The 25,137-nt window shown below is 42.5% G+C and overlaps 1 protein-coding gene across 3 annotated transcripts; it reads left to right on the plus strand.

Annotated features, from left to right (window-relative positions):
• The first annotated feature begins 4,641 nt into the window (after positions 1 to 4,641).
• LOC119010909 (vasoactive intestinal polypeptide receptor-like) lies at positions 4,642 to 25,129 on the plus strand. Of its 3 annotated transcripts, XM_037083500.1 has the most exons (14): positions 4,714 to 4,765; positions 4,908 to 4,981; positions 6,768 to 6,861; positions 7,772 to 7,885; positions 14,806 to 14,912; positions 15,048 to 15,145; positions 16,286 to 16,415; positions 18,726 to 18,879; positions 19,884 to 19,944; positions 20,868 to 20,934; positions 21,012 to 21,103; positions 21,270 to 21,399; positions 21,946 to 21,987; positions 22,144 to 22,335. In XM_037083500.1, the coding sequence occupies exons 2-14, from the start codon at positions 4,922 to 4,924 to the stop codon at positions 22,333 to 22,335; spliced, it is 1,341 nt and encodes a 446-aa protein (XP_036939395.1). In that variant the 5' UTR covers positions 4,714 to 4,765; positions 4,908 to 4,921. The 3 variants fall into 3 exon arrangements, with proteins under 3 accessions (XP_036939394.1, XP_036939395.1, XP_036939396.1); XM_037083499.1 differs by having other exon boundaries at positions 4,642 to 4,981; positions 22,144 to 25,129; XM_037083501.1 differs by lacking the exons at positions 4,714 to 4,765; positions 4,908 to 4,981 and adding an exon at positions 5,756 to 6,612 and having other exon boundaries at positions 22,144 to 25,129.
• The last annotated feature ends 8 nt before the right edge of the window (positions 25,130 to 25,137 follow it).

Genomic DNA, 25,137 nt, shown 5'->3' on the forward strand with positions numbered 1-25,137 from the left:
ATTTCTGACATATTCTAATGTTCTGCATATACAATGCTAACCATGTCCACTATCTTAGATTAGCCTCTTAGCATGCTAACATTTGCCAATTAGCACTGAAAACAAACCACAGCTGAGCTTGGGAATGTTGTTTGTTTCACAGGCATTTGTTCAGCGCCCATGTCAAATGTGATGGGGTCAGATGTTAGCAACGATTGTTAGTTACAGAGTAGGTTGTATGGATATTAAAATACAGTGCAGACCCGCTCCACAGACGCACCATGCTGTTTAGCCCGTTATGCAGGTAAGCAGCTTTTAATGCAACTAATGTTGTGAGACATGTGTTGTATGTCAAATGTGGACCCCAGGAAGATAGTTGTATGCTGTCATGAGCTAATAGAGACCCTTTGATTAAACAAACAAACAGTCTTCTAAGGCATTTTTGAAGTGGCCATATCCGTACCGCCGGGTCTCGGTTATTCCAAAAGTTATTACAATTCATCCTCAGATGTGAATGTCTTTACCAAATGTCATCGGAGATTGAGCCACTTTATTTTATCAACTCTGTCATGATGACACCAGAGTCATTACAACAGCTCATCCAGTAGTTGTGGAGATAATTCTTCCGAGTCCAAACTGATGGACTGATCAGCAGACAGACAGACAGACAGTGCAGCCATCCTAAGAGACACACAGCTAGCATGGTAAAAAAAAAAATAACTTGGACCACAGAATCCCTCATAAGTCACCAGGGTGCAGGTGGCGAATCCATTTCATGTGTCCATGATGGGAAATGCTACTAAAACAAACGTGCTTCCCAGCAGTTTTGGTGACTTTCCTTTTTTTTTTTTTTTCCATTTTCAATGATGGATGACACATTCAGGAAGATCTCAGATTTAAATGGTTTGTGGATCATTTTCACCTTTCTTACAAGATGAGATTTTTGTGCTTGCAAGCTTGACAAATTGAAACATCGTTACTCATCCACTGTTTCATCAGATGATTTATAGATATTCTCAACAGACACGCAATCAAACACACGCTGTGCTCTGACAAACAAATTTACATTGCTTTGGGTTTCCCTGCTGGGAGGATAATTCCACACTCTGATCTTCTGTTTAATTTGATGAGTTTGATGCACCTTTGTAATTATCACGACGGCCTCCATTAAAATATCTGGAGCGCTGACTGACGGCTCGTGGATCGGTTCAGACTCTGACATCATCATCTGAATGAACCCCACAGGTTGTGTGGGAGGTCGCGCAGCCATGTTTCAGCTTGTTTGTTGAAGGCAGGAATTAGAGTAATAATTACCTACAATAATTATGTCTCTGGGAATATTAAAGCTTTAATAAAAGTAAATGAGACCCCTTACATTGTCATTGAAGAGGTTGTACGATTGATTTGTGGCAGAAAACAGAAGGATAAATATTGGTCACGTGAGCCGAACTGAGCTTAAACCTCATATAGTTACGAGCAGAGATAATGACAAACCGAAAAAAATGTAAACACAGATCTTCTTTATGACGGAGGGTTTATGAGAAATGTGTTCATAGTTTTGAGACACGGGCAATAAAACACCTGCCAGGAGAGAGATAAACATCGGTGGTGTCAAATGTTTGCTGTAATGACACCTATGCAGCACATTTATTTTGACTTAGATTCTACTCAAAGTAGCTAATTCTGGAGTTTGCGCTCTCACAGACCAGACATGTTCAAAACGCCTCGTAAAACAGGAAACTGGGACAAAAAAAGGGCGGTTTGTCCTTTAAATTCCCCAAACTTCATCCAGCAGAACTCGAAAGCCCAAAAATTTGACTTTCCTCCGAGAGGAAGGTTGTTCTGACGTCCATCAAAAGCTTTCGCAAGCTGAGTCACCCGCTGATAGTAGAACCGGGCCAGCAGCGCATAAGGTGAAGCACATGTTGCCACAGGAGGAGTCGGTGCACGGGAAACAAGGACGACCTCTGTGCATTGTTATCTTCTTCCTGGCTGGAAGTAAATAACGTAATCCTCATCTCTTCACACTATGCACAGTGATGCATGGGTGCATGATGACAGGGCAGACATCTGACCAGATACAAACACACACACACTCACAAACACACAAACACAAACACACACACACACAGGCTGCATGTTTTCCTCTTGCATTTAGGGGATCGGAAATATTTATCAGTTTTCCCGCATGGCTTTCGATGAATGATCCGTATGACTCTCTGTTCTCTACAGATTTTCAGTACATATGATTTGTGCCTCATGCATAATTCTCCGAGCGTATACAATGGCATCATCTTATCTGAGAGCTGTAACTGGTTCTACATCTGGGAACCAACTGAGAGAGACCGATCTTCATTGCATGTAATGACATGAACATCTGAATGTTCACCGTGCACAGTCCTCTATATGGTCGGACCCGAGTAGATAAAAATGTCTTAAACGTCTAGTGTGTAGAATGTTACAGATTTAATATGTAACATTAAAATGTCTTACATAATGCCAGATATTTCAAGCAATGTTCAAGCCCAGAGAAATCTTCAGTTTTACACAAGGTTAACGTTTGTTTCCTTGGCTGTTTGTTTGATCCCACGAGCTTCTGTATTGGCGCAGTAGCCACCTTGGATTTCATTTAGTCACGTTAGTTGCTAGGACTTCTGGGAAAACATCGGATTATACCACAGAAAAAGATGAAGGAAGTCGCTGAACAGGTTTAAACTCAACATCAGTGTTACCACGTCTGTGATGGTGGCTGCTTAATAATAAAGACAACAACTCCCGTGATCATCAAACTGCTTTGTCGGCTGAGAGACCCCTGCTGGCAGAGATCACACACTATATGTTAAAGTTACAGTGACGTGAAGTTTGTGAGTTAATCTGTGGAATCAGGGTCGCCGCCTCAGCTTTAAGGACATTTTAAAAGGCTTTTCAAGAGAACAAAATCTGTTTTCTTGTCACGTTTGATTGAATTGTATAATACTGTCAGGTGCATCTAATGTCGCTCAGCGTTTTCATCCATTATTTTGTCCAACATTTAATTTGTTGCCTGCCTGTAAGTCCTCAAATGACTCGCACTGTTACGGTACTCTATCATATTATGTAAGTAAGTTTATGGCTGTTGTGGAGGAAGTACTCAGATCTGTCATCTCAAAGGATGTGACTCTATCCACGCTCTCCAGTTCCTGTTCTCAGTGCCTCCCTGCGTAGCATTTTATTGTTGTAGCTTATCAAGGTGTGTCTTCTTAATGTACGGCTACCCAATTATTATTTTAATTATAGCTAACTAGATATACGGCAGCGACAATTAGCGCTTGACCAGTGGACCACGCCACTCCTCTGCAACCCAGGTCCAGCCAGTCAAACCACCTGCAACAACAGGAACAAAGGGGGGGAGGGGGGAAGATGAAGTCACGCCTATTAGGACGTGCACCCATTGAGACTTACCCCCACTGTGAGGCCCCATCCACTCCGTCTTCCTCGCCATCGTTTTAAGAATATGTGCGTCCACACGGTTCCACTGAAATGACTGAAAACGCTGTAGTTCATATTCCAGGCCTATAGGTGGCGCTTGACATTCGCCAAAAACGGAGAAGAAGACACGGAGCGTGCACATTAAGCTTGTGCACAACATGAAAAAGATGAAAGTGGCTAGTGCAAGTAAACCAGAGTCTTTTGTGTGGACCGGTAATGAGGTCGAGTAAATTGCAAGAAGGGCTCAATATCTTCTGCAACACGACACAAGCACGTAGTCCGCTATTGTTGGTGGTGGTGCTGTTATGAGATGTCGTCGGGGTTCAGAGGTCAAAGGCAACAAGTCGAGGGGCGGGGCGATGGCGTCATCGTTTAGGAAAGTATGCAGATTCGCCGTCCACATGAGAACGGGAGGGCTGCGTTTTCGGATTTCTCCACCCTGAGACCCATTTTCAAAAAAGCGTGTTTTCGGGGGCTGCGTTTTCAGGATCCATGTGGATGGCGTTTTCTCAAAAGAGCGTTTTCGTGTGGACGGCCCCTGAATCTCAACCACCCCCCCCCCCTCAAAATTGGAAATCCCACTCAAAACTCCCTTTTCATCCACCAACCTCACATCCGACCACGCCGACCCCTCTTTACCATCCTGCCCAACATTTCCCACCAATCAAACAGTAAAACTTGCCGTGGTCTTGTTGATTTAAGTTTTGAGTGTGAATTTGACAGGTGGCCAATTCTTACATATTGCACCTTTAATGCTGGAGATGTAAAGTGTAGCCTGTGAAAATAAACTCTGCTTCATTTAGCTGATTGGTAATAAAGAGGGACTTGATTAAGTTTACGGCTTTATTTCAATCTCCTCATTTCCAGGTTCAGTGTTTCCAATAGTTTCTGTGGCGGAGGATCACATGAGAGAGTGGTTCCTCTTTCTTTTCTGCAGAAGAAATTCCTCCATATTGTGTAAAGATGGCATAATGTCCTAAATATAAATATATATGCATGTTATAAGGTATCTCAAGAGGGCTTTCTGACTGGATAACATGTTTTTTTTGCATTTCGGAAACATGCTATAGAAAATGAAACAAAGGCACAGTCGTGTCTTTATTTCACTTTGCCGACACGGTTTCCTTCTCTCTTTGTGGCTCCGTGTCGACGCCCTCACCCACTGACGTCCACAGATGATCCTCCATTGGTTACTTGTTGATTGTTCAAGGTAAAGCCCGAGTGGGAGGAGGAGGAGGAGGAGGAGGAGGAGGAGGAAGACTTCAGGAGCGGAGAAATTCGCTTCACCCAGAGCGCAAGAAAGCCACGGAGTCAGCAAGTGGGTCCAAACTCAACCTGCGGAGGATTATCAGCACTTTTTTTTTTCACGTCCTAAAATCTATTTTCTTTTTTTGTTTTTTTTTTGTTTGTTTGTTTGGTTTTTTTTTTTTTGCTGTTTTGTTTTGTTTTGTTTGTTTCAGCCTCTCTGAAGGACATGTTGGTGCAGGTTTCAAAGAGCATTTCCATGCTCCTCTGCTGCATGCTGCTGCGACCCGTGAGTACATTTCACCGCTTTCTCCTCCTGACTTGAACTTGGTCTTGTTTTCGAGTGTGCGTCACTTGCCCGAATAATCGGTAACAACGTGAGGAGGATGCGGGCAGAGCGTCGCCCGCACGGTTAAGCTGAGGCAGCTTTGGATGCAGTGCGCACCAGTGTGGAGCTCTGCTCATCCTCCTGTCAACATGTGTGGAGTGATGATGGAAGGATGTGTTTGATCTGGTTGATGAGATTTTTTTTTAATTAATTTTTTTGTATGTCTTTGTTTAAAAGTGAGTGTTTGTTTGTTTGTTTCTAAAGGTTTTTAACATCAAGAATGACTCCCTCTGACATCATCACCACACCAGCCTCTGCTTGGTGTGTCAACAGTCCAATAGCCCTCGATTCCCCAGGCACCTCAGGCGAAACCTGTTGCCTTTAAATGACATTTGCCACCAAAACAAAGCACTCAGCCTGGCTGTGATCGCCTCTGAGCGGCATTATGTCTCAATGTCCCCTTTCCATGACCAAGGTTAGAAGTGCACTATGTAGTGTTCTAGAACAAATTCAAACTCATAATTTTAACATTTATATACTGATGAGGCAAGAATACAAACTCTGACGTATGTGTTTTTTCCATAACTGAATAATCGAGGAAAGTAAGGTCCCCTGAAGCTACAGAGGTGGCAGGGTCCGACAAATAAAAACAGTGAAACAGGATGAAAATTGTGTTGTCCTTTAAGGTGTTCAGGCATTAAAAAAAAAAAAAAGCCTCTTCTTATTCAAATGTCTTCCCCATAACCACACAGTGCCCCTTTAAAGTGAATCAGCAGGAGCAGTGTGGATCTCCCTGCAGGACACCATGGCAATCCCCTCCTTTGTCTGTCTCTGGTCTCTAGCGTTCTTATCCTCAGCTGTCTCCAGCAGAGAAGCACGTATGAATCATGCTGGAATTCAGCTGGAGGTCACAGCCCTTAGAATGGCATACTGGCTTTTACATCTGCATGTGTACACACACGCGCGCAGACTGCTTCAGAGTCTCTGTGGTGGGAAAGAAGCAAAGGAAAATGGATGGTGGAGAGGGTTAAAAAGGATGCCCATAATCATAATCATGACTGTGATGATGGAGCACGGGAAGTTTCCCCCTGATATTCCAACTTGTATCGCTTCGGGCAGCGCCGATCCATCACTGACAGCATCTTCTCCGGTCGTAGTCCGGTGAAGTCACGTCCAGGACGTCCTGCGTAGCCTGGGGAATGACATAAATCATAACCTAAATGGGGGAGTCACCTTGTGTGAGGGGAGAGGCTGGACTCATGTGGGCTCATTTTGTGGCTAACAATAGCCACATACTACTAGTCTGATTAATGCCCACGGAGAGGAGACTCATCCACCTAAGTAACAGCTATAAATCTTCCCGTCCTATATTCTCGGGTGGCAAACACTCATGGGTTCATCTTCCCGCCGAACCAATTCACGGCCAGAGGTTTCAAACCGGCGCATGCAAATCTGAGGAATATGACGATCGAAAGATTGATTTTGTGTCTGCCACGTGTGTCGGGTGGAGAGATTAATGGGAGCCCGGGTCAGCTCATCTCAATAGATGGGTTCGCCTTGAGATGCGTGGCACCGTCGAGAGAGCACACACGGTATAACTCGTGCAGCCATCTATAACAGACAGATGATGTGGTGTGTGTGTGTGTGTGTGTGTGTGTGTGTGTGTGTGTGTGTGTGTGTGTGTGTGTGTGTGTGTCACCGTGGCCTGACGAGAGAGACGCAAAACATGTGTGAAATGTCTTCACAGGTGTTTTCCGTGCAGAACCAGATGTGTGACATGATGAAGGAAATCGACAAGGAGAGGGACATGTGTGAGGCTCAGATCGAGAACAAAACAACAGGTACGTGCAGCAGCTGTTTGTTGTAAATTGCCTGATCCACAAGCAGGTTGTGGCCGAAGTGACACAGCGACGCTCTTAAGACAACAGGAGCTGACCAAACCTCGCCCCTGGCTTTGCATTACAGCCCGCATGGTTGGGCACCAGCCTCCCCGTCACATGTGCCTCGGTTCAGTTTCAGTGTAAACCTTCTAATAGATTGAATGTCCCTTTAAAGTTTCATTACGCACTATTTAAAAAGTTGTAATGGAGGCCACTTAATTGATTCGTCGTTTCGATTTATTGCTGATGGAGCTGAGTGGGGTGGTGCATGCTCACAGCAGGCGGCGCATAATTACGTTTGACTGAGAGACCATTTGGCTTCAATGAGTCTCTATTACCTCTGTGTGCAACCCAAACCTTGTTGAGACTCTGTTTACTTCGGAGCATCATCATTCATCAAAGCCTTTTCGCAGTGAAAAAGGGAATCAAACGCTCATTATCTTTTTGATTTAGATGCTTCCTATAGATTCCATCAAATGTAACCGCTGCCACCTCTCCTCAGGGTAACGCTGCCAATATCACCCACTAAAGGTGAGCAGCTGTGGATTTAACCTGATTCTGCGTCCTGAGACCAAACGAGTCACAGTGGTATTTTGAATTTAAATGACAGACAGGAGGCTGTTTTATTAGTCATGGTGGCAGCGTGTTAACTCAGGTCATCCCGCTGCTATTGACCCAGCTGACTTGTGCTTTCACGTTGGCTGCCATGGGAACTCCAGGGCTCAGAGCAGCTTGCTCTTTGTCACCTCACAGTAGTTTGAGTCAGACATTTACTGATTTAAAAAACAAAAATAGATTTAAAAAAAAGTTGTTCTGTGTTGTCCTCTTATGGTGTTTGTCTCTCTGGTTCTGCTTCTCTGCTCTGCTGCAGGTTGCAGTGGGACGTGGGACAAGATCACCTGCTGGCCCAGCGCCGACGTCGGACAGGTGGTCACCATCCCCTGCCCCAAATACCTCTTCTACTTCTCAGGGGACGCTCCCACTCGTAAGAATCAAGTCTGAAAAATAGGTTTTGCGTGTGTTTCCGAGTGTGTGCGCTGTTCAGCAAACATTAGATGAATGTGGTTTTTCATCGGAGATTGAATATCGAATGGCCGAAACCCGCAATCGCGCAGAGGTTAAAGCAACACTGTGTGACTTTCTGCTGAAAGATTGTTGATTGTTGAGTCTCGTTCAATCAATCCCTCCCTCCATCCTCTGCAACCACTCATCGTTTGCAGGATTGCGATGGCTGGTGTCAATCCAAGTTGATATTGGACAAGTTTACCAGTCATAATCGAGTACCAAATTGTGTCTTTGCTGTCGGACATTTACCCAGAGCATTGGTACTTGATGATCTGGGAATGGGACTCAACAATCAACTATCTTTCTCCAGAATTACTTTGTAATGCCACCCCTGCTAAACTGATCGTTTAAAGCAACACTCTGAAACCTTTAAAGTGTCATTACAAAATTGATTATATCATCATGTGATATTTATTTGGTGAATTTAGAGAGACCCGAAGTTTGTACAATAGTTACTTTGCGAATGTAAGAGGTACGCCATGGCTATTTGTTATCTCTGGGTTTCTAGTAACAGAATTTGTAATATAACAGGATGATATAAAGGTCTGGAAATGAAGGTCTGGGATGAAAGATTTTGTACTTGTTGGAATGAGAGTTGGCAGGGGGATGAAAATCATGTTCTGTGTAAAAACTCAAGCACTGTTGATAACCAAAGGAAGTACCTGCCAGGGTACTTCGCAAATCATCCATCTACGCTCAAACTTATACAGTTATTACAGACTGATAAACCAAAGATAGTATGTAAACTAGATGCATTTCTGAGTAATGTTCTGCCTCTCTTTCAACAACTTGGCTTGTGCTGGAAATCTGTTGTTTATCATTGTACTATGGTTTTGTTTTATGTTCATATTCCATACCACTATGTTTGGTTTGGAGAGAGGAAAGATCTAGTTCTGAATCTATATCTAGAAGTGGGAGGGGACCGTTGTGGTGCCATATAGACTGCTCTATATGCTAGAACATTAGTTGGCCTTTAAGTTCCTTTAACTGGTTAAATCAACACATTTTCATGCATAAATGACTGACTATGTTGATTACAAGGTTGCACTTTAGGTTAGGTTCAGGCACTAAAACAACTTCATAATGTTTAGGAAAACATTGTGGTCGGGATAAAAATAAAAACATTTCTGATATTACTTAACTTTAGTTACTTCTTGTACGTGACACAACATTAATGACGTTAGTTGGTTAAAATGACTCAATGTTGACATTTGGTTTCACATGGACCCTCTTGGTCACGCCATCTTCCTCCCTCTGCTGACTTTCACTCTTTATCACGTCCTCTGACCTCCTCCTTTGCTGCTGATATAATTTCTATGGCCACTAGAGGTCGCTGCCTTACAAAACAATACATAGAAAATATTTCTGTGTGTATTTATAACACAGGTACAGTGGTTAAACCATACTAATCTGAGGTACATAATGTGTGTGTGTGTGTGTGTGTGTGTGTGTGTGTGTGTGTGTGTGTGTGTGTGTGTGTGTGTGTGTGTGTGTATATTTGTGTATTTTTGGGGGGCGTCTTTTTATGGCTTTATAAGATAGGACAGATGAAGAGTGACAGGAGAAGGGTTGAGATAGAGTGGGGTGGCATGCAGCAAAGGGCCACAGGTTGAAATTCAACCCTGCGCTGCTGTGGCAACGACACAGCCTCTGTAAATGGGGTACACACTCTCCCAGCTGAGCCACAGCTGCTGCATACAAATCTGAACCAGGGATTTGAACTGATTCAGTATAAGTGCAGTGAACCTTTCTGTATGTTGGTGCTCCACCACATCTGGTGCCCTTATATAAAGAGCCGGATGTTTGCTAAAAAGTCTGCAAATATGTCAGTGTTGTGCTGCTTAAAGCCTGTTATGCTGCTAACAAGAAAATCAATTACTGCAGTGCTCAGCATATCCTTTAATAAGCCTATTTCTGTATTAATCAAAGCTGGGATATTTCTTCAAAAACAAAATGATTCCTCTTCGTCTTGTACTCTTTGTTGATCCCTGTGCAATCATCCCCTGCTGTTGTGTCAGTATCATCGCGCTCCATATTTGTGACCATAAATAGGAATTATGAAGTACGCTGAGCATCAGAGCCGCTCATACTGGTGATGTCATGATGTCACCTGCTGTTTCAATCTTTCCTGGCACTCCGTGTCATATATTAGAAAGAATATAGTGAAATTCAGAACACATGGCACGGCTGAGTCACAAAAAGACAAATAAAATCAAGGACACAGAATTCTGTGTGTTCTTCCCCCTTTGATGCCTGAAAAGCCTCACAGGGAAGTGATACTTATTATGGCAGGGGAAGGAAACCGCTCTCGTGAGAATTTATTGGCTGAATTGTATGTTTGTACAGTAGTTCCCCTGTGAGTTTCCCATATATCTCCACCCGCCATTAATTACCACACAGAGTTGATTAAGTTGTTTGTTTGTATTCAGCTGGCAGAGAGGCCTCAATTTCAACTTAGAGCCTTAAGAAATGCACCCTTATTTGTGTCAAAGCAGCTTGTAATTAACATTTAGAAACCACTCCTGTATTTCTTTGGTAAGCTATAACTATGATCAATGTTTTTGATATTTGCATTGCATCAGATGGCTTAGTGTACTGTGTCAACTGTAGCGACGAATCCACAGAGAATTATGCAAATGATTTATCAAGTATTTTATTGTATGTTAAACATTGCTTACTGTAGGCTCATGTTCATTTCCCCTCTGTCGCGGCCCCCTAGTGTCAAGAAGGGATCTGATGCTATCTGCCAGGAGTGAATGGCAAACAAAGGAAAAAATCAAAAGCCAGATATTTCCGTCACTGGCTGATGGAGACCAGAACAGAGCTAAATGGACAATGTATATTGGACTTAGATTCATAGCTATAAACCTGACTCCAAATGAATGCTAATGCTGCTTTATGTTAGCTCGGGTAGATATGCGTATACATGTGTTCGCTAACACATTAGCTTAACAACTTTATAACTTGTCAATATAATAATGATAATTATGCAATTTATTTAGAGGCGCCTTTCAAGTCACTATAGGACGCCACACATAATAACAAACAGCACAACAAAATCAGGAAACATTTTAGTGTCAAATGTTTGGTTTTTTTTTAAAGGTGTTGCTTTGCCTCCAAGTGGCAAAAGATGAATCCATCAGTTAATGGAGCATTGGTGTGTAAAACGTGGATACCTGACCTGAAACTGTTGGGATACACGGGGATTTGTTGGTAACTGACAGGCAGGGTTTGTACAAAAACCTAGGAAAGATGTAAGGGCTCGGGGTGTGCTCCATGCCATCAATTGACATGCTGCTTTTACAGGTCTTCTAGTGTAAATATAGTGTAAACATCAATGAATACAGTGTAAGTAAAACAAGTGATGTAATATATAACTATATACATATAGTTTAATTATATGCTTAGAATATGGAAATTTTCAGTCGGGCAAGCTGTAACCACAGTAACAATTACATGATGGGGCAACAGAAACTCAAACAAAACAGAATGCTTGTCGCTTTTGGGTCAAGCTCGGTTTGCACTCTCTTGGAATTTGGCAAGTTGGAAAGAAAAATGTACCCTGAGCTGCATTTTAGTGTATAAATCTGCATAACCACCTGTCTTTGGTTGCGTGTGTGACACCTGATAGGTCGGGGACATTTTCACTGCACTTAAACAATTTCACAAACTTGATCCATATGTGTTCTCTTACCTGTGCCTTCATTTAAAGTATAAAGTTACATATGTTTGCAAACATTACAAACTGGAGTGCCTCTGATGAGGTCCCTGCCCCTGTAATCCGACCAGTATTTTCCTCATCGTATTCAGGAAACTCAAACCAGTGAGTTATCCTTGCATGTGAAGGCCCGGTGCGCAGGAAAAGGGTTTTCTGGGAAGCTGTGATGTGACCCAGATGGGAGATAAGAGAGCACCCCTGGGAAAAGAGATGAAGAATCACCAGATTTGTGGGGTGGAAGGCAAGAGGTAAATTTCGCTGACATGTCAAAGGATCAACAGGCCACCACTGTGTGGGGGACCAAGATGAAGCTAAGGGGCCTTAACAAAAAAAAAAAAGAGCAGGGATTGTAAGTGACCTGTGCTGCACTGACATCAGTCATGTAGTAAATCAACAAATCCGCACAGGTCTCTGTGGGTTAAACCATCTCTGCTCTCAGGCCATGTAAGGAGGACTTAATTAAAGGATGATGAACGGTCTGGGATTATGTGCATTGTAAATTACTGTTGCTGTCGGGTGAGAACCTTTTATCCCAGAATGTGAGCACTGCGGGAACTAAGCTCAGCAGCTCTGTTTGTGTAGCCTGATCACTGTACATTTACCAGTGTATTGATTTTATTTTGAAAGGGTTTCAGAGGTAAAGAGGCATATGACGTGTAATTGTTCAGTGCTCCTTTTTGCGATGCCAAGTAAAGTTGCCTTCTTTCTTCTTTTCAAAGGTATTCACCGTCAGTGGGTTGTGAAAGAAGTTATTGACACATCCCGAGCCATTCATTTTATAAGCCTCACGCACAAAAAAAGAAAAAAAAACAAACAAAAAAAACAAGTGTTACGAAACATGGCGCCACTGAGATCCAGGGCCAAGTCATAAATTTAGTTGAGATAGAGTTGGCATTCTCATGAACTCTTTACCTAGTAGCTCTAAAACAAACACACAGTCATTCATCTCTTTCAATAACACCCTATTTGCAAGCTCAGACTGACAGAGTGCCTGGCTGTCGGTGCTCTCACCTGCAAGCCATAGCACTCAGCTGCAGCTAATCATTGCATTCTAATATGAATCTACATATAATTAGGGAGAATGAAACTTTGACTGCAGAAACTGACAGAAAATGCAAGATTAAAAAAAAACAAACAAACAAAAAAAAGGAAGCCTGGAAGTTAAAACAATGACAGGATGATTAACTCGTTTGAGCTCTCCTCGTTGTTGTGCACGACACTGAAAATCCTTGCAGTCATGTTTTGGGGGATGATGAAAGCATTCTTCTGGCAATCCCTCAAACAAGCCAGATCCAGCGGTGGCATGGGCTGAAACAGCAGGGGCTTATCGCCCCCTTTGTGTCTCGTCATGTTGTTTGAGGAAGCTAAGCCTCCATCTTCTCTGCAATACGCCACTCAGGTATTCGTGAGCTGACCATATTTTAATGCCAAATACATTCTAAGACTCTGGATTGTTGGTCATTTCCCAACTCGGCCTTGATTTGATAAGCGGCTTCGGAGCGATACGGTTGGGAAATGTTAGGAATGTCCCACATTTAGATTTCTATAGCGGCATTCAGCGCGAGGATTAATTTGTGGCCAGCACATGCAGCTTTCTTTCTTTAATGACAGCAAAGGAGATTAGGAAATGCTCCAAATAAATATTACACAATGAGAGCACAACTGCAGAGATGTTGTAAGACAGGTCCTTGATCTCATTAATGATTCCTGTCCAGTTAATGGGAAGAGTGAGAGTTGCGGATTTTAACCACCCATTTCAACTGGTGAAGCGATGCACACTCACTGGGACAGCTCTTTGAACAATTACTCTGGCCAGCAGTATACGTGATGCAAGGGAGAGACATGCATGTGCAAAGCCCGTTCATTTATTTATTTGTCTCTTCGTCCACTTCATTCGATCTGTACTATTTGTTCTTGTCTGTTCTACTGAGCTCAAGCTGCGATACCGTATTGGGTCTGTTCTCTCCAGGGTTCTGCTCCAGTCTAATCTACTGAGCTCTAGTACTCTAATGAGCTAGTCCACTCCACTGTATACTGAGCTCTGGTCTACTGAGTAGAGTAGCTTCACTGTACTGTAGTTGAGCTCTGTGGAGATCTACCTTGCTGTACTCTGCTGAGCTCTTGACTACTGTGCTTTCTACTCTTTTAAACTGAGCTCAAGTCTGCCATACTCTACAGAACTCCAGCGACCTCAGGCCTCGGAGCTCTGCTCTACTTTACTCCGCTCTACTCTATTCAACTCTAAACTACTGATCTATCATCTATTCTACACTGAGCTGAGGCATCAGAGCTCTGCACTCTTCAAAGCAACCAAATCGGCATGATAAATGTTTGCAGTTCAGGTCATGAACTTGTAATATGAACGTGATGTGATGTTAAGTTTTGTAAAAATGTCAAAACGCAGGCCCGCAACATGTACACATCTGGATTTATCAGCGGTATGCGGAAACTTTAACTGCCAACATTTTATTCTGGCTCTAACAGTCCACTGAGCTCTGGTCTAACTTTCTCTTTTCTCCTGAGCTCAAGTCTAATGTACAGCACTGTGCTGTACTCTAATGAGCTCCACTCTGCCCCCTCAATCTACAGGCAGATGAAAGTGACCTCTGCTCTCTTTATGGCCAGTCTAACGCACTTGGACCTTTCACTTCTGCCCCCACGGGCAGGCCAGAGTAAAAATATCCCTCAGCTCTACTGTTGGCCTCCTGATGTGTGTGTGTGTGTGTGTGTGCGTGCGTGCGTGCGTGCGTGCGTGCGTGCGTGTGTGTGTGTTCAGCCTGAGAGTGATTAAGAAACAGATGGAGGAAAATACACATGGGAACTGTCCCAGCATCTCTGAGCCGGTGGGAAGACTGATCCCCTTCAGTCATTCCTTCCATTTCCTTTTAATATTTGGGAGTATTCCAGAGAGACGTATGCATCTCGGTGTGATGAATTAAGTGTGAGTAATGCAGAGGAAGTTTTGCCTTGCGGCTGAGTACAGCACGGCACAGCCCGCCCCTTTCCTGCCAACGCATACGTACCCACAATATCATAATAATGACTGGTAATTGGAACACCTTGAATCAGTCACAGCAAATAGTCGCACTCTGTCATACTCCCTCTGTCCCTCTGCTCATTAGGTAACCTGTCAAAGACCTGCACTGAGGATGGCTGGAGCTCAATCAGCATAGACTCCTACATAATGGACTGTGGATACAATCCCAACAGCACCATGGATGATAATACGGTCGGTATGGCAACCAGTATTACGAAACTCCTCCACTCCCATGCTGCTCTGTCTGCTGGGGCTTCAAGTTTGATGCCAGATGAGCTATTTTCAGTCTGTGAAACTGTTTTTTTTTTTTTTTTTTTTTTTTTGCAGGGAGAATTCTTCGACGCCATCAAAGTTGGTTACACCATTGGTCACAGCGTGTCACTCATTTCTCTGACCGTCGCCATCATCATACTGTGTCTCTTTCGGTAAGCAGATCCATCAAAATACGACTTGATGTGCCTTCGTAATGACAATCAGACACCTTTTTTTTCCGTCATTTAGAGCGATTAAACCCTGTCCATCTCTCATTTCGAAACCACACTTCCTGCATTTTATAGAGGTTTTACAGTGTTTTTCACACAGTAATGTGACTCTTGCCAGCTCTTGTTGGATAAGACGTCCCGTTTTGACATTATCTGCCGTTGCGCCACTTCTCAAACAAAGCAGTCAGAGCTGCAAGCAGTCATAAAGCGAAACCACTCACAGGCTTCTGTTCACAGCATGTTCCCTTTTGACCTTTAGTCCTGGGCTTGCAAAGAAAAAGTGTGTGCGGATGTTGGCATGGCACAGCACTGATCATCAGGATGGTGTCCGGTGTGTGTATGGGTTCTCACAAACGACACAGTCTTCGAGTATGTGTGTGTTGCGGGCCAAACAACAAGACATGTGTTTACTCCTCTGGCTCATGAAATGCCATTGGTTTGGAGTCTCAAGCAGAGACACAGGATGTGAGAAGCACTCACTGTTTATGTTCGGCTGCAGACGCCGCGCTCAGGCAGCTGGTTGATGCTGTGTGTCATCGCACCCCGATGGGTTTACACAGCTCAACCCCCCGATCATAACCTCACCGGGAAGGCATTTGTTCGAGGAACACCCAGAAGACGGAATTTACATGAGTGACATTTTCTCTGCCAAACCCCTGATTTGTTCTTGTTTTGTACATTTGTGCTGAATGTCGACTGTTTTTTGTTTTTTTTTGTTTTTTTTTACATTTGTATCTGCCTGATGAATACATGTTACGTCTGTATTAACCATGCAACATACACATAGCTTTCCTTTAAATTGCAGGGTTCTGCTTGACATTTAGGTAACGGCAGAGGGAGTGTTTACAGCGACATCTCAGCTAAAGCACACATTCTCTCTGTGAATGTTTGCGGCGAACATTTTCTTGATATTTATTCTGACGGCATGCTTCGGTGCAGTAAACACGCACTTTATCAGATGATTTTAACGATAGCTCAAGTAAGCATTTCCTTTCTGATGTCTAACCAGACGGACTTCGTCAGAGTTCCTGCTTATCCTTCCTGGTTCCGATCATCTAACCGTTCATTTATCTGCTTTTACAGAAAACTCCACTGCACGAGAAACTACATCCACATGCATCTGTTTGTGTCTTTCATACTGAAAGCCGTGGCTGTTTTCATCAAGGATGTGGTTCTGTATGACGTCGGCGAGACGGACAATTGCCAGTCATCTGTGAGTACGCCGCACGCTCGCCAACATATCCGTTTTATTAGAGTGTTTTATTGATTTTCTTCCCTGCATAATCAAAAGTCCCACGGATCAAGTTAACTCCTGCATGTGATGTACGAGCTGCTCCTGTCCTTGGCTGAGACAAAAATGCATCCATTTGATTACTCACCCTGACTTGACTGACTCTGATGCTTTGTCTCTGAGTTTACTTAACGTACGAGCGCTCGAACGCCGCTGGGTGTAGCAGTGTTTGCCAAAGTCCCTTCCACTCCTGAGACGGCGTTCCCTCATTCACCTGACAAGCAGGATGTTGTGAGAGGTCCTGTTTGCTGAACATTAAGCCTACCGAACTACAGAGAGCTTTGTCAGCAGTTTTCATATCTGTCATTAATCGCTCAACAACATGATCATGGCAACAATATGAAAACACCATGAGTGCTAGGTTAAGATAAAGAGTTCGATAAGCTACCACACTTAGTACAGTTTTATATACTAAAGCTCATTTATTCATGTTTGATTGATTAAGCCACCAACGTCACCGTCTCTGATCGTGCTCCAGCTGAACCCAGTGCTTTATTACCAGAGAGGATTGGATCAGTGGGCTGTAAATCACCTGCTTTACTGTCGTTAAGTGCTGATTTTTAATGGCTGAGTTTAGATATTTCCTCCGCAGAGTTCACAGAACAGTTGTCCGCTTCCAAAAACACAGCTGCTCACGACTGTTTTAAGACCCAGCATTAAAAAAAAAAACTTTTGCAGACAGCGACATATTATAGGGGAACTCCACTTTCAAGTCCAGTTTACTTGGCATGAAGAGCACAACTCAGCCTGTGAACCTACTCGTATAAAGAGACAAACTCAAACTGGAGGAAGCCTCGTTAAAAATCCCATTGACATTTGTCATTGACATTATTATTTATTCGATTTTTGTCAGTTTTTAGTCACTTTTCCACAGGGATTGTAGTATTCATTTTTTTAAACACAATATTTCTTTCCCATTTTTCTCACTTATATTACACAGTAGGGGCTTGAAGTAAAGGGGGAATGAGGGGTATTAGATACAGTGATGGTTGTGGTAACCACACATCTACTAAGGTGCTTCAGTTGTCATTTTTTGTGTGAATTAATTAATCATTGTTGACTTTGTGGTAAAGGTTTCAGCTCTAATAGCGTTAGGGCTGGGTAATATTACATCATTCTGGTGGCAAAAGACTATGTATTGATTTTGGACATAGAATTGATGGCCAGTCTTAAAGGAGATTATGAAATAGCCTAGATAAATCTCGACATTAATTGAAGGCCATATTGCTCAACAATAACTAGCATCTCATCTAGTAAATTCTTTTCTTAGAACATGAAATGTAAACCTCGGTAGGATGTTTGAAGCCATGTAAGCGTTTAGTGTAATAGTCCCCTCCTCCTCTCTTCATCACCGCACTTGCACAACTCGTTTCTTCTTCTTTGTTTTTGTTTTTTTTTTAAATGGCTCTCTTTTCCTCTTTCCTTTCTTCAAGCGCTTTTCTCCGCTTGACCTGTCTGGTAGTATCAGCCGTCACCGGGAGCGCAGGAATAGGTAGCTTTTCCTGTTCCCGTTCCATTGTTGGTAAACAGGAGGATCCTGCTCTCTGCACATTCACGAGCAAACAGCCGGCCGCCTCTTTGTGGAATTCTCTGTCCTTGGGGGGGGAGGAGAGACGTGTGTGTGTGCAACTTTTTCAAGTCGAATGATGAAAGAATCTGCTAATTCTAACAATTTTCAAAAATGTATATATATATATATATATATATATATATATATATATATATATATATAGATATATAGATAGATAGATATAGATATAGATATAGATATATAGATATAGATATATATATAGATAGACTACTTTCGCCATTTAACTTTAATGTCAGAAATCAGAAGTGGTTTCCTCCCATGATGCTGTGAGGAGCTTTAGATATTAAATTATCATGAATCTCAAATAGCTTACACTTTGATTGCTGGCGTTATTAGTCTAGCAGTCATAATTAGAATAATCAGTGCAGCCAGTCTGCCCCTGTAGAATTCACTCTAATTCCATCATGCTCCTGTTAATGTGATACTGACTGACTCCTCGCTGCCGCTCTTCATATGTGACTTGCCAAGTTCGAGATTGTTTCCTTACAAGTCAGTCATCAATGCTAATTACTCACAGAAAACCGTCTCTCTGTGGCCTCATCCACCTGCAACACAACTCATCTTCATCGTTTGAATTGTAACGGAGCTTCATTTATCTGCTGGTGATTCAATAGGCCTCTAATGTCATGGTTCTCCCGCAGGTGGGCTGCAAGGCGGTGGTGGTCTTCTTCCAGTACGGCATCATGGCGAGTTACTTCTGGCTGCTGGTGGAGGGCCTCTACCTCCACACTCTGTTAGCTGTGTCCTTCTTCTCTGAGAGGAAGTACTTCTGGTGGTACATCCTGATTGGTTGGGGTGCGTGCCAGCCTCTTCACCATATGTTGCTGAATACAGAGAGCTCGCGCAAAGAGACTGCAAGGACATCTGATCTGTCAGTATGTCTGAAGTGGCAGCCAGACACCATCGAATGCCCATCAAGTAGCAATCACCAGGCAACCTGAATGTCTGTTTTGTCTTTACTTCAGCAGCCACAACATACATGATCGCATGTAAATTGAGTTATTTGCGAGGCTTCATACATGCACAGGAAATTGCTGTGCCCTCTGCATACAAATAAGACTTGCTGGCAGTTTGCGATTAGGTGCAGCAGCAGGCAGCTTCAACTCTGCTTTTGTAGTTATAATGGAGTCTGCTCTTGGTAGTTATGATTTCTTTACACGAAAATAGGTATGAAAATTGTGATACGTTAATGAAATGAATTCCTGCCCAGTTTAGGAGACTGGACAATTTTAGACTTGAACTTTTGAAATTTTTAATGGGTAGAAACATTTCGCTCAAGGATTCCTTGTTGGCGGCTTTCATCAGAATAAATATATTGTGTATTCATCCGGAGGGATTGGCTGAGCCCTTGAGAGATTTTGTCTTAAAATATTTTGGCCCTACCTTTCAAAAATGTATACTCAACAAACCATTCCCTAAATATCTGATGTTTCTTTTTTTCCATCCCACCAGTAAAGAACTCTATAAATAGGCGTGAGATGTTGTGTCTGGCAGCTGGGAAACGGAAACAAGCCTGTGACTTTCCTGCAGATACCCAGGATGAGCCAATATTGGCACAGAGCACATATGAGTCCAGTCAAAAACGATAAGCGTACCCAAAACGTAATATTACTTTAGCAATAAAGCCATCCAAAAGATTAATGTGTACACATGCTCAAGGCTCACTGTCATATTTGGTGGAGTTGAGTCAGTGTGGTGTTTGTTCGAGCTGTGGACATAATTAATAGTTTCTCTCTGACATAGAAAATTATTTCAGTGTTGAAATCACTTACAAAAAAATGGATTTTTCTTGTTTGCAGGGGCTCCAACCATCTTTATCTCGGCGTGGGTGGCTACAAAGGCTTATTTAAATGATCTTGGGTGAGCTAACCATTCGTATTTGCTCAAATCTTGTTGATTAAAGTAACTTCAGTTCATATGATTAATAAATAGGCTGATCTGCAGATGCAAATTACACACTGAAGAAAAACATTTGGATCAGTGTGATGGTTATTATTACCTCATTTACGGGGCAACACAGAAACAAAGAGTCAGCCACGTGACTGCGGATAAACTTACCTGCCAAGCCAAAACATAACAACATATTAGTACAGAACAATTTAAGACCAGACTTTTTCAAATGTGTTTAGCCTTATAAAATGATGTGTTGTGTCCAAAAAAAGAAAGACAATTCACTCTGACCAGAGAGTCTCACGGTTCTACAACCTTCAAGGCAGATGTAATCACATTAAGCTAGCTAATACATTTCACATAGCTAACCTTAGCTTAAATTTGCCTACTTCTTCCAACCTTCCTATGATTTAAAGGATCATCGTGATGCTATGTTACTATTTCAGAATCCCATGAAAACAGAGCAGTTGCTAAACACCATCATCAGGGTGAAAACAAGCCACCAACTCAGCTAAATGTTACCTAGCTTACCAAAGTGAGTTAGCGCGACTGTGCCACAGCCTCTGACTCTGAACTGATGTGTTTCAGTGTGGTTAAGCTATTTTAAAGTCACACATTTAAATATTTTAACTATTTAAAGTATTTATTTTACTAGTTTTTAATAAGAGTGCTGAAAGAACATATTTTGACCACCAGAATTGACAGCGATAATGTCCCTGATGTCAAAAGTACATCATCCCTGCAGCTCTCTGTTACAACTGAAATGTGACACAGTTTGGCTACCACCTTTACTGTTTCTGTACAGACCCCTGCCTTTGTAGCTCAGTTCAGGTTTCTGTCTAAAGTAAGTGTTTTATTTTAAGAGGATGTGTCTGTCATTTCTCTTCTAACAGATGCTGGGAGATAATCGATGATAATCCCTGGTGGATCATCAAAACACCTATTTTGGTCACCATACTTGTGAGTCACATGCTCTTCCTCTCTTAAACAGATCCATATGATGCAATCGCATTAACCAGTCGTTTACTCTGCCGCAGGTGAACTTTTTCCTCTTCATCTGTATAATCCGCATTTTGCGACAGAAGATGAATTGCCCCGACATCGGAAGAAAGGAATCCAATCAGTACTCGTAGGTTTTTCAGCGCAGATTGCCACACATGTCTATCGTAGTGTGGGCTAAAGTCATTTCTTATCGGTTGACACTGACTTAATTATTTTTCTGCTGTTATATCCTAGACTCTATCTTTGCATCACTTTTTAATTTTGCACCACTATTAAATTCTTCTTTTTTTTAGGAGACTGGCTAAGTCCACTCTGCTGTTGATACCTCTCTTTGGCATAAATTACATCATTTTTGCCTTCATCCCTGACCACATCCACCCGCAAGTGAGGATGGTGTTCGATCTCATTCTCGGGTCATTTCAGGTAACCTCCCACAACAGCCCTCAATGTCTTAAGCAGTCTGTCGCTGACATTCCAACTTTCCACATGTCAGACAGAAGGATTGCAATCTTGTGTTTTAGGCAAAATGTGCGTCGCCAGATAGAAAACACAAGTAAAATCCCTCTGATTGAGCAAAGTTACACGACCACCACTTGGTAATATGAAGACATTTTGTCTGATTACACGAATTGATGCTTTGTTTAGCAAACATGTTTAATCTTGTACGCTTGAATAATGGGGCTGCTGATTTACCGAGTATTAAAGTGAATGTGAGCGCTGAGAGCCAAGTGCAATGATGGAAGGCGAGCGATGGAAAGTATTCCTAATTTATAACCTTTTTAGCTCAGAATGATATCTCCTGGGAAAATTTCCCAGAGACATACATGATGAACCTCCTGTCTCGGCCTGAAGTTGGTCGCAATCATACCATCATTATTCATACACAAACATTTTGAGTGTTTCCCCAGCCGAACCATCACGCTGATTTCAACAACAGCTCGTAGTCATCTGCTTCTCTCTCTTCCTCAGGGTTTTGTTGTCGCAGTCCTGTACTGCTTCCTAAATGGAGAGGTAAGTAAATTCAAGCAAAAAAACAGCTCTTCAGGATGTTTACCGTCCTTTTTATGTCACTAAATCTCATTTTCTCTCCCCGCTCTTGTGTGTCATGCCCTCTTACCGCCCCCTCTTCATCCTGTTTGGATGCGGACCTCCTCGCCTCTCCTTCAGGTACAGGCGGAGATTAAACGTAAGTGGCGCAGATGGATGCTGCAGAGGTTCCTGGGTGCTGACACTAAGTACCAGCAGCCCTCCATAGGCAGCAACGGCAACAACTTCAGCACCCAGATCACCATGTTGACCAAATGCAGTCCGTCAACCCGGCGAGCGTCCGAGTGTCAGGAGCACCTCTCCGCCATCTGAAACCCATCTGAAGTGAACTCCCCTGTTTGTTTTAATCATTAGATATTAAATGCATGGCTCACATGCTGTCACGACGCAGATGATGTTAGTTACTGAGGGTCAACCCGACATTTAAGTACTGGAGCTAATATTCATTGTAACTTTATCGGCTACCTGTCAAACGTGACAAGCGATCGGTGTTTTTCTTGCCAGAGCAGACAGGCAAAATAAACCACCGTGAACACACAGCACCTGTTTAGTGAATGGGTTCAAGCGTTAAGTTAACATGGAGAATTAATGTACACAGAACACAACAAAGAAGTTGTGACTTTCACACAGTGACGCTTTGATCAGCGAGGAACCTCCGCACCGACTGATATTTACATAAAGGCAAACGTTGCCAAAATAGGCAAACAAATTAGTTCTCGCAGCGGCTTAACACGTTGCTGAGATGACACGATGAGTCTACTACCTGAACCGGCTGCCAGGAACATTACACTACAGAACACTACACTGCAGGGAGGAGACAGATTCATGACCACTATGTGAATAAAAGGGAATTGGAGCTCTTAGCCAGCGTTTTCCATCAGATGTTTAGCAATAGATGGATAGAGCCAGAGACGAGTCGCGTCCTGTAAGCGGCAAGATGTTTATTAAAAGGGCGTGTTACACAAGAGGACTCCGAGCACTTAACCTAATGGCCCCTGTTGCTCAGGGGACCAGCGGTAAGAACATTAATGACATTGTCAGGCTGTCATGTACAGTAGTCACAGAGGAGGAATCTATAGCATAACCAACATACTGGACCTTCCAATCCTGTCTATGACAGCTTTATATGGGGCATACACTCCGCTGAATTACTGCCGGCGAACATTCCAGAGGAGACACTAAAGCTCCCGCTTGTGAAATTTATCTAAGATTACAGAGGCTTTTAGTTTGCTCTGAGTGCACAGTCGCTCTGAGGACTTTCATTTTTACTATTTCTGCAGCTAGACCAGATGTATTCCATTATTAGTCCACGGTACACAGCATGTGAATAAATATGCGGCAACAGTGATTAACTTCCATTAACTGGATTGCATGGATGGTTTATTTCATTGCGTCGATTAGTTAGTTTTCTACTCTGTTCTATTCTATTCCGTATTTAGAGGTTTTATGAATATGTGTATAGTATTATGCTGTTTGTTAGCCATGAAAGTCGTATGGCACATGTCAACCTGTTGGCCCACCACTTTGGTCCAGGCTGAAATGTCTCAGCAACTACTGGATGGATTGTTCACCCGGAAAAAAAAAACTACAGTTCAGTCAGTATGGACTCAACCTCACGTGAATGGAAAAATGGAATACGTTTTGTAGTCCACTGCACATTTCTGGAGTTTAGAGCAAAACAGCATTGCAGAATCCCAATAAAAAAACTGAAGTAACTGGGGACTTGTTTTAGGACAAAGAGGACAATTGAAAAAATAAGCTATGCCATAAACTGGCTCAGTACAGCTCATCCAGCTTAACCCAAGACTCAGAAAGACCCAAGATGCCAAAATGATATAAAAAAGAGATCATTTACACCCGTGATGCACAGTTGAGCCTGTGCACCCACTTCAGACATGTTAACGCTTATAGCTTGGAAGCTATAATGAAGATTCAGTCCTAAAAAAGGATAAAAATAACTTAATATGGGATCTCGGGGCTTCTCGAGATTTGGATTACACCAGACAAGCTACACAGAGCCATTTTATCTTTTTGTTATCTTTTTTATTTTAAAAGAAGTCCCCATCTACTTCAGTTCTTTAGGAGAATGCTGCAACCATGTTCTGCTGTGACGCTCCAGAAGTGTTTGGTGGACTACACAACTTCATCCGGCTTTCCACCATAGATAAGGACTGAATTTTCATTTTTGGGTGAAAGGTTCCATTAAGGATTTTGATGATCCCTTGACTTTTCCTCTAGCACCACCATGAGGTTGACATTTGTGGTTTTTAGGAAAATGTCTCAACAACTACTGGATACACTGCTGCAAAATTTAGTTCAGACGTCAACATTCCAAACCCAGATAAAAACTACAGCTTATTTTTATGAATAAGTAACTAAGTAAATGCGAAACTGATGACATTCCTGTGAGCCTCAGCTTTACCTTATGTTTCACACTAATTAGCAAGTGCTAGCATGCTAGCAGGCTAAGATAAGATGGCGATCACCTTCTTCATGCTCGTTATCCTTAATGGCTACCCTTATCCGTTAACCTTCATCATCATGTAAGCACTGTTATTGTGGTTCAGTCACATAGATGCTAGCCTGGCTGTAGATTCATCAAACTAAATGCCACCATGTATGATGATTGTTACTATTTGTCTAATAATGCTTTCAAATTCTTATTTTTAAAAAAAGACGTCAATATGTACGGGCAGCAACAGTGTCACATGTCACGTTGGAATTTGATGTTTACTTTAGTTCCACTTCTTGTTGTATCAGTGTGTGTAAACTTGAAACTGAACTGACCTTGCTGAAAGTACCTCAGACTAATTGTCACACGCAGCTGTTGTATATAATGTGAGACTGTAGATACAGCTGAGGAATTGGTCCGTGATGTGGTGATGACAGATTGTGCTCAGGTGTCAACTGGAAATCAGTGTTTACATTCAAACTGTACGTTCCTCACTCATGCTCTTTGCGTAATGTCGATGAAGTGTCTCTTATTTGTTGCCATGTAAAGTTTGTGTAAATAGGGCGTACTGTACAGTATGTGTGGAATCAGCTGTAAAGATGTTATTGAACAAAATGTGATGAGATGAAGATGAATAAAGCCATTTGCACTGTGGACAGGAC

The sequence above is a fragment of the Acanthopagrus latus genome, chromosome 21 (assembly GCF_904848185.1).
Source record: "Acanthopagrus latus isolate v.2019 chromosome 21, fAcaLat1.1, whole genome shotgun sequence".
Classification (NCBI taxonomy): Eukaryota; Metazoa; Chordata; class Actinopteri; order Spariformes; family Sparidae; genus Acanthopagrus; species Acanthopagrus latus.

Coding starts and splice junctions, on each gene's coding strand:
- LOC119010909 (XM_037083499.1), top strand. CDS start 4,922: ATGTTGGTGCAGGTTTCAAAGAGCATTTCCATGCTCCTCTGCTGCATG. Junction 6,862..7,771: donor GATCGAGAACAAAACAACAG/GTACGTGCAGCA, acceptor GCTCTGCTGCAG/GTTGCAGTGGGACGTGGGAC. Junction 18,880..19,883: donor GTACATCCTGATTGGTTGGG/GTGCGTGCCAGC, acceptor TCTTGTTTGCAG/GGGCTCCAACCATCTTTATC.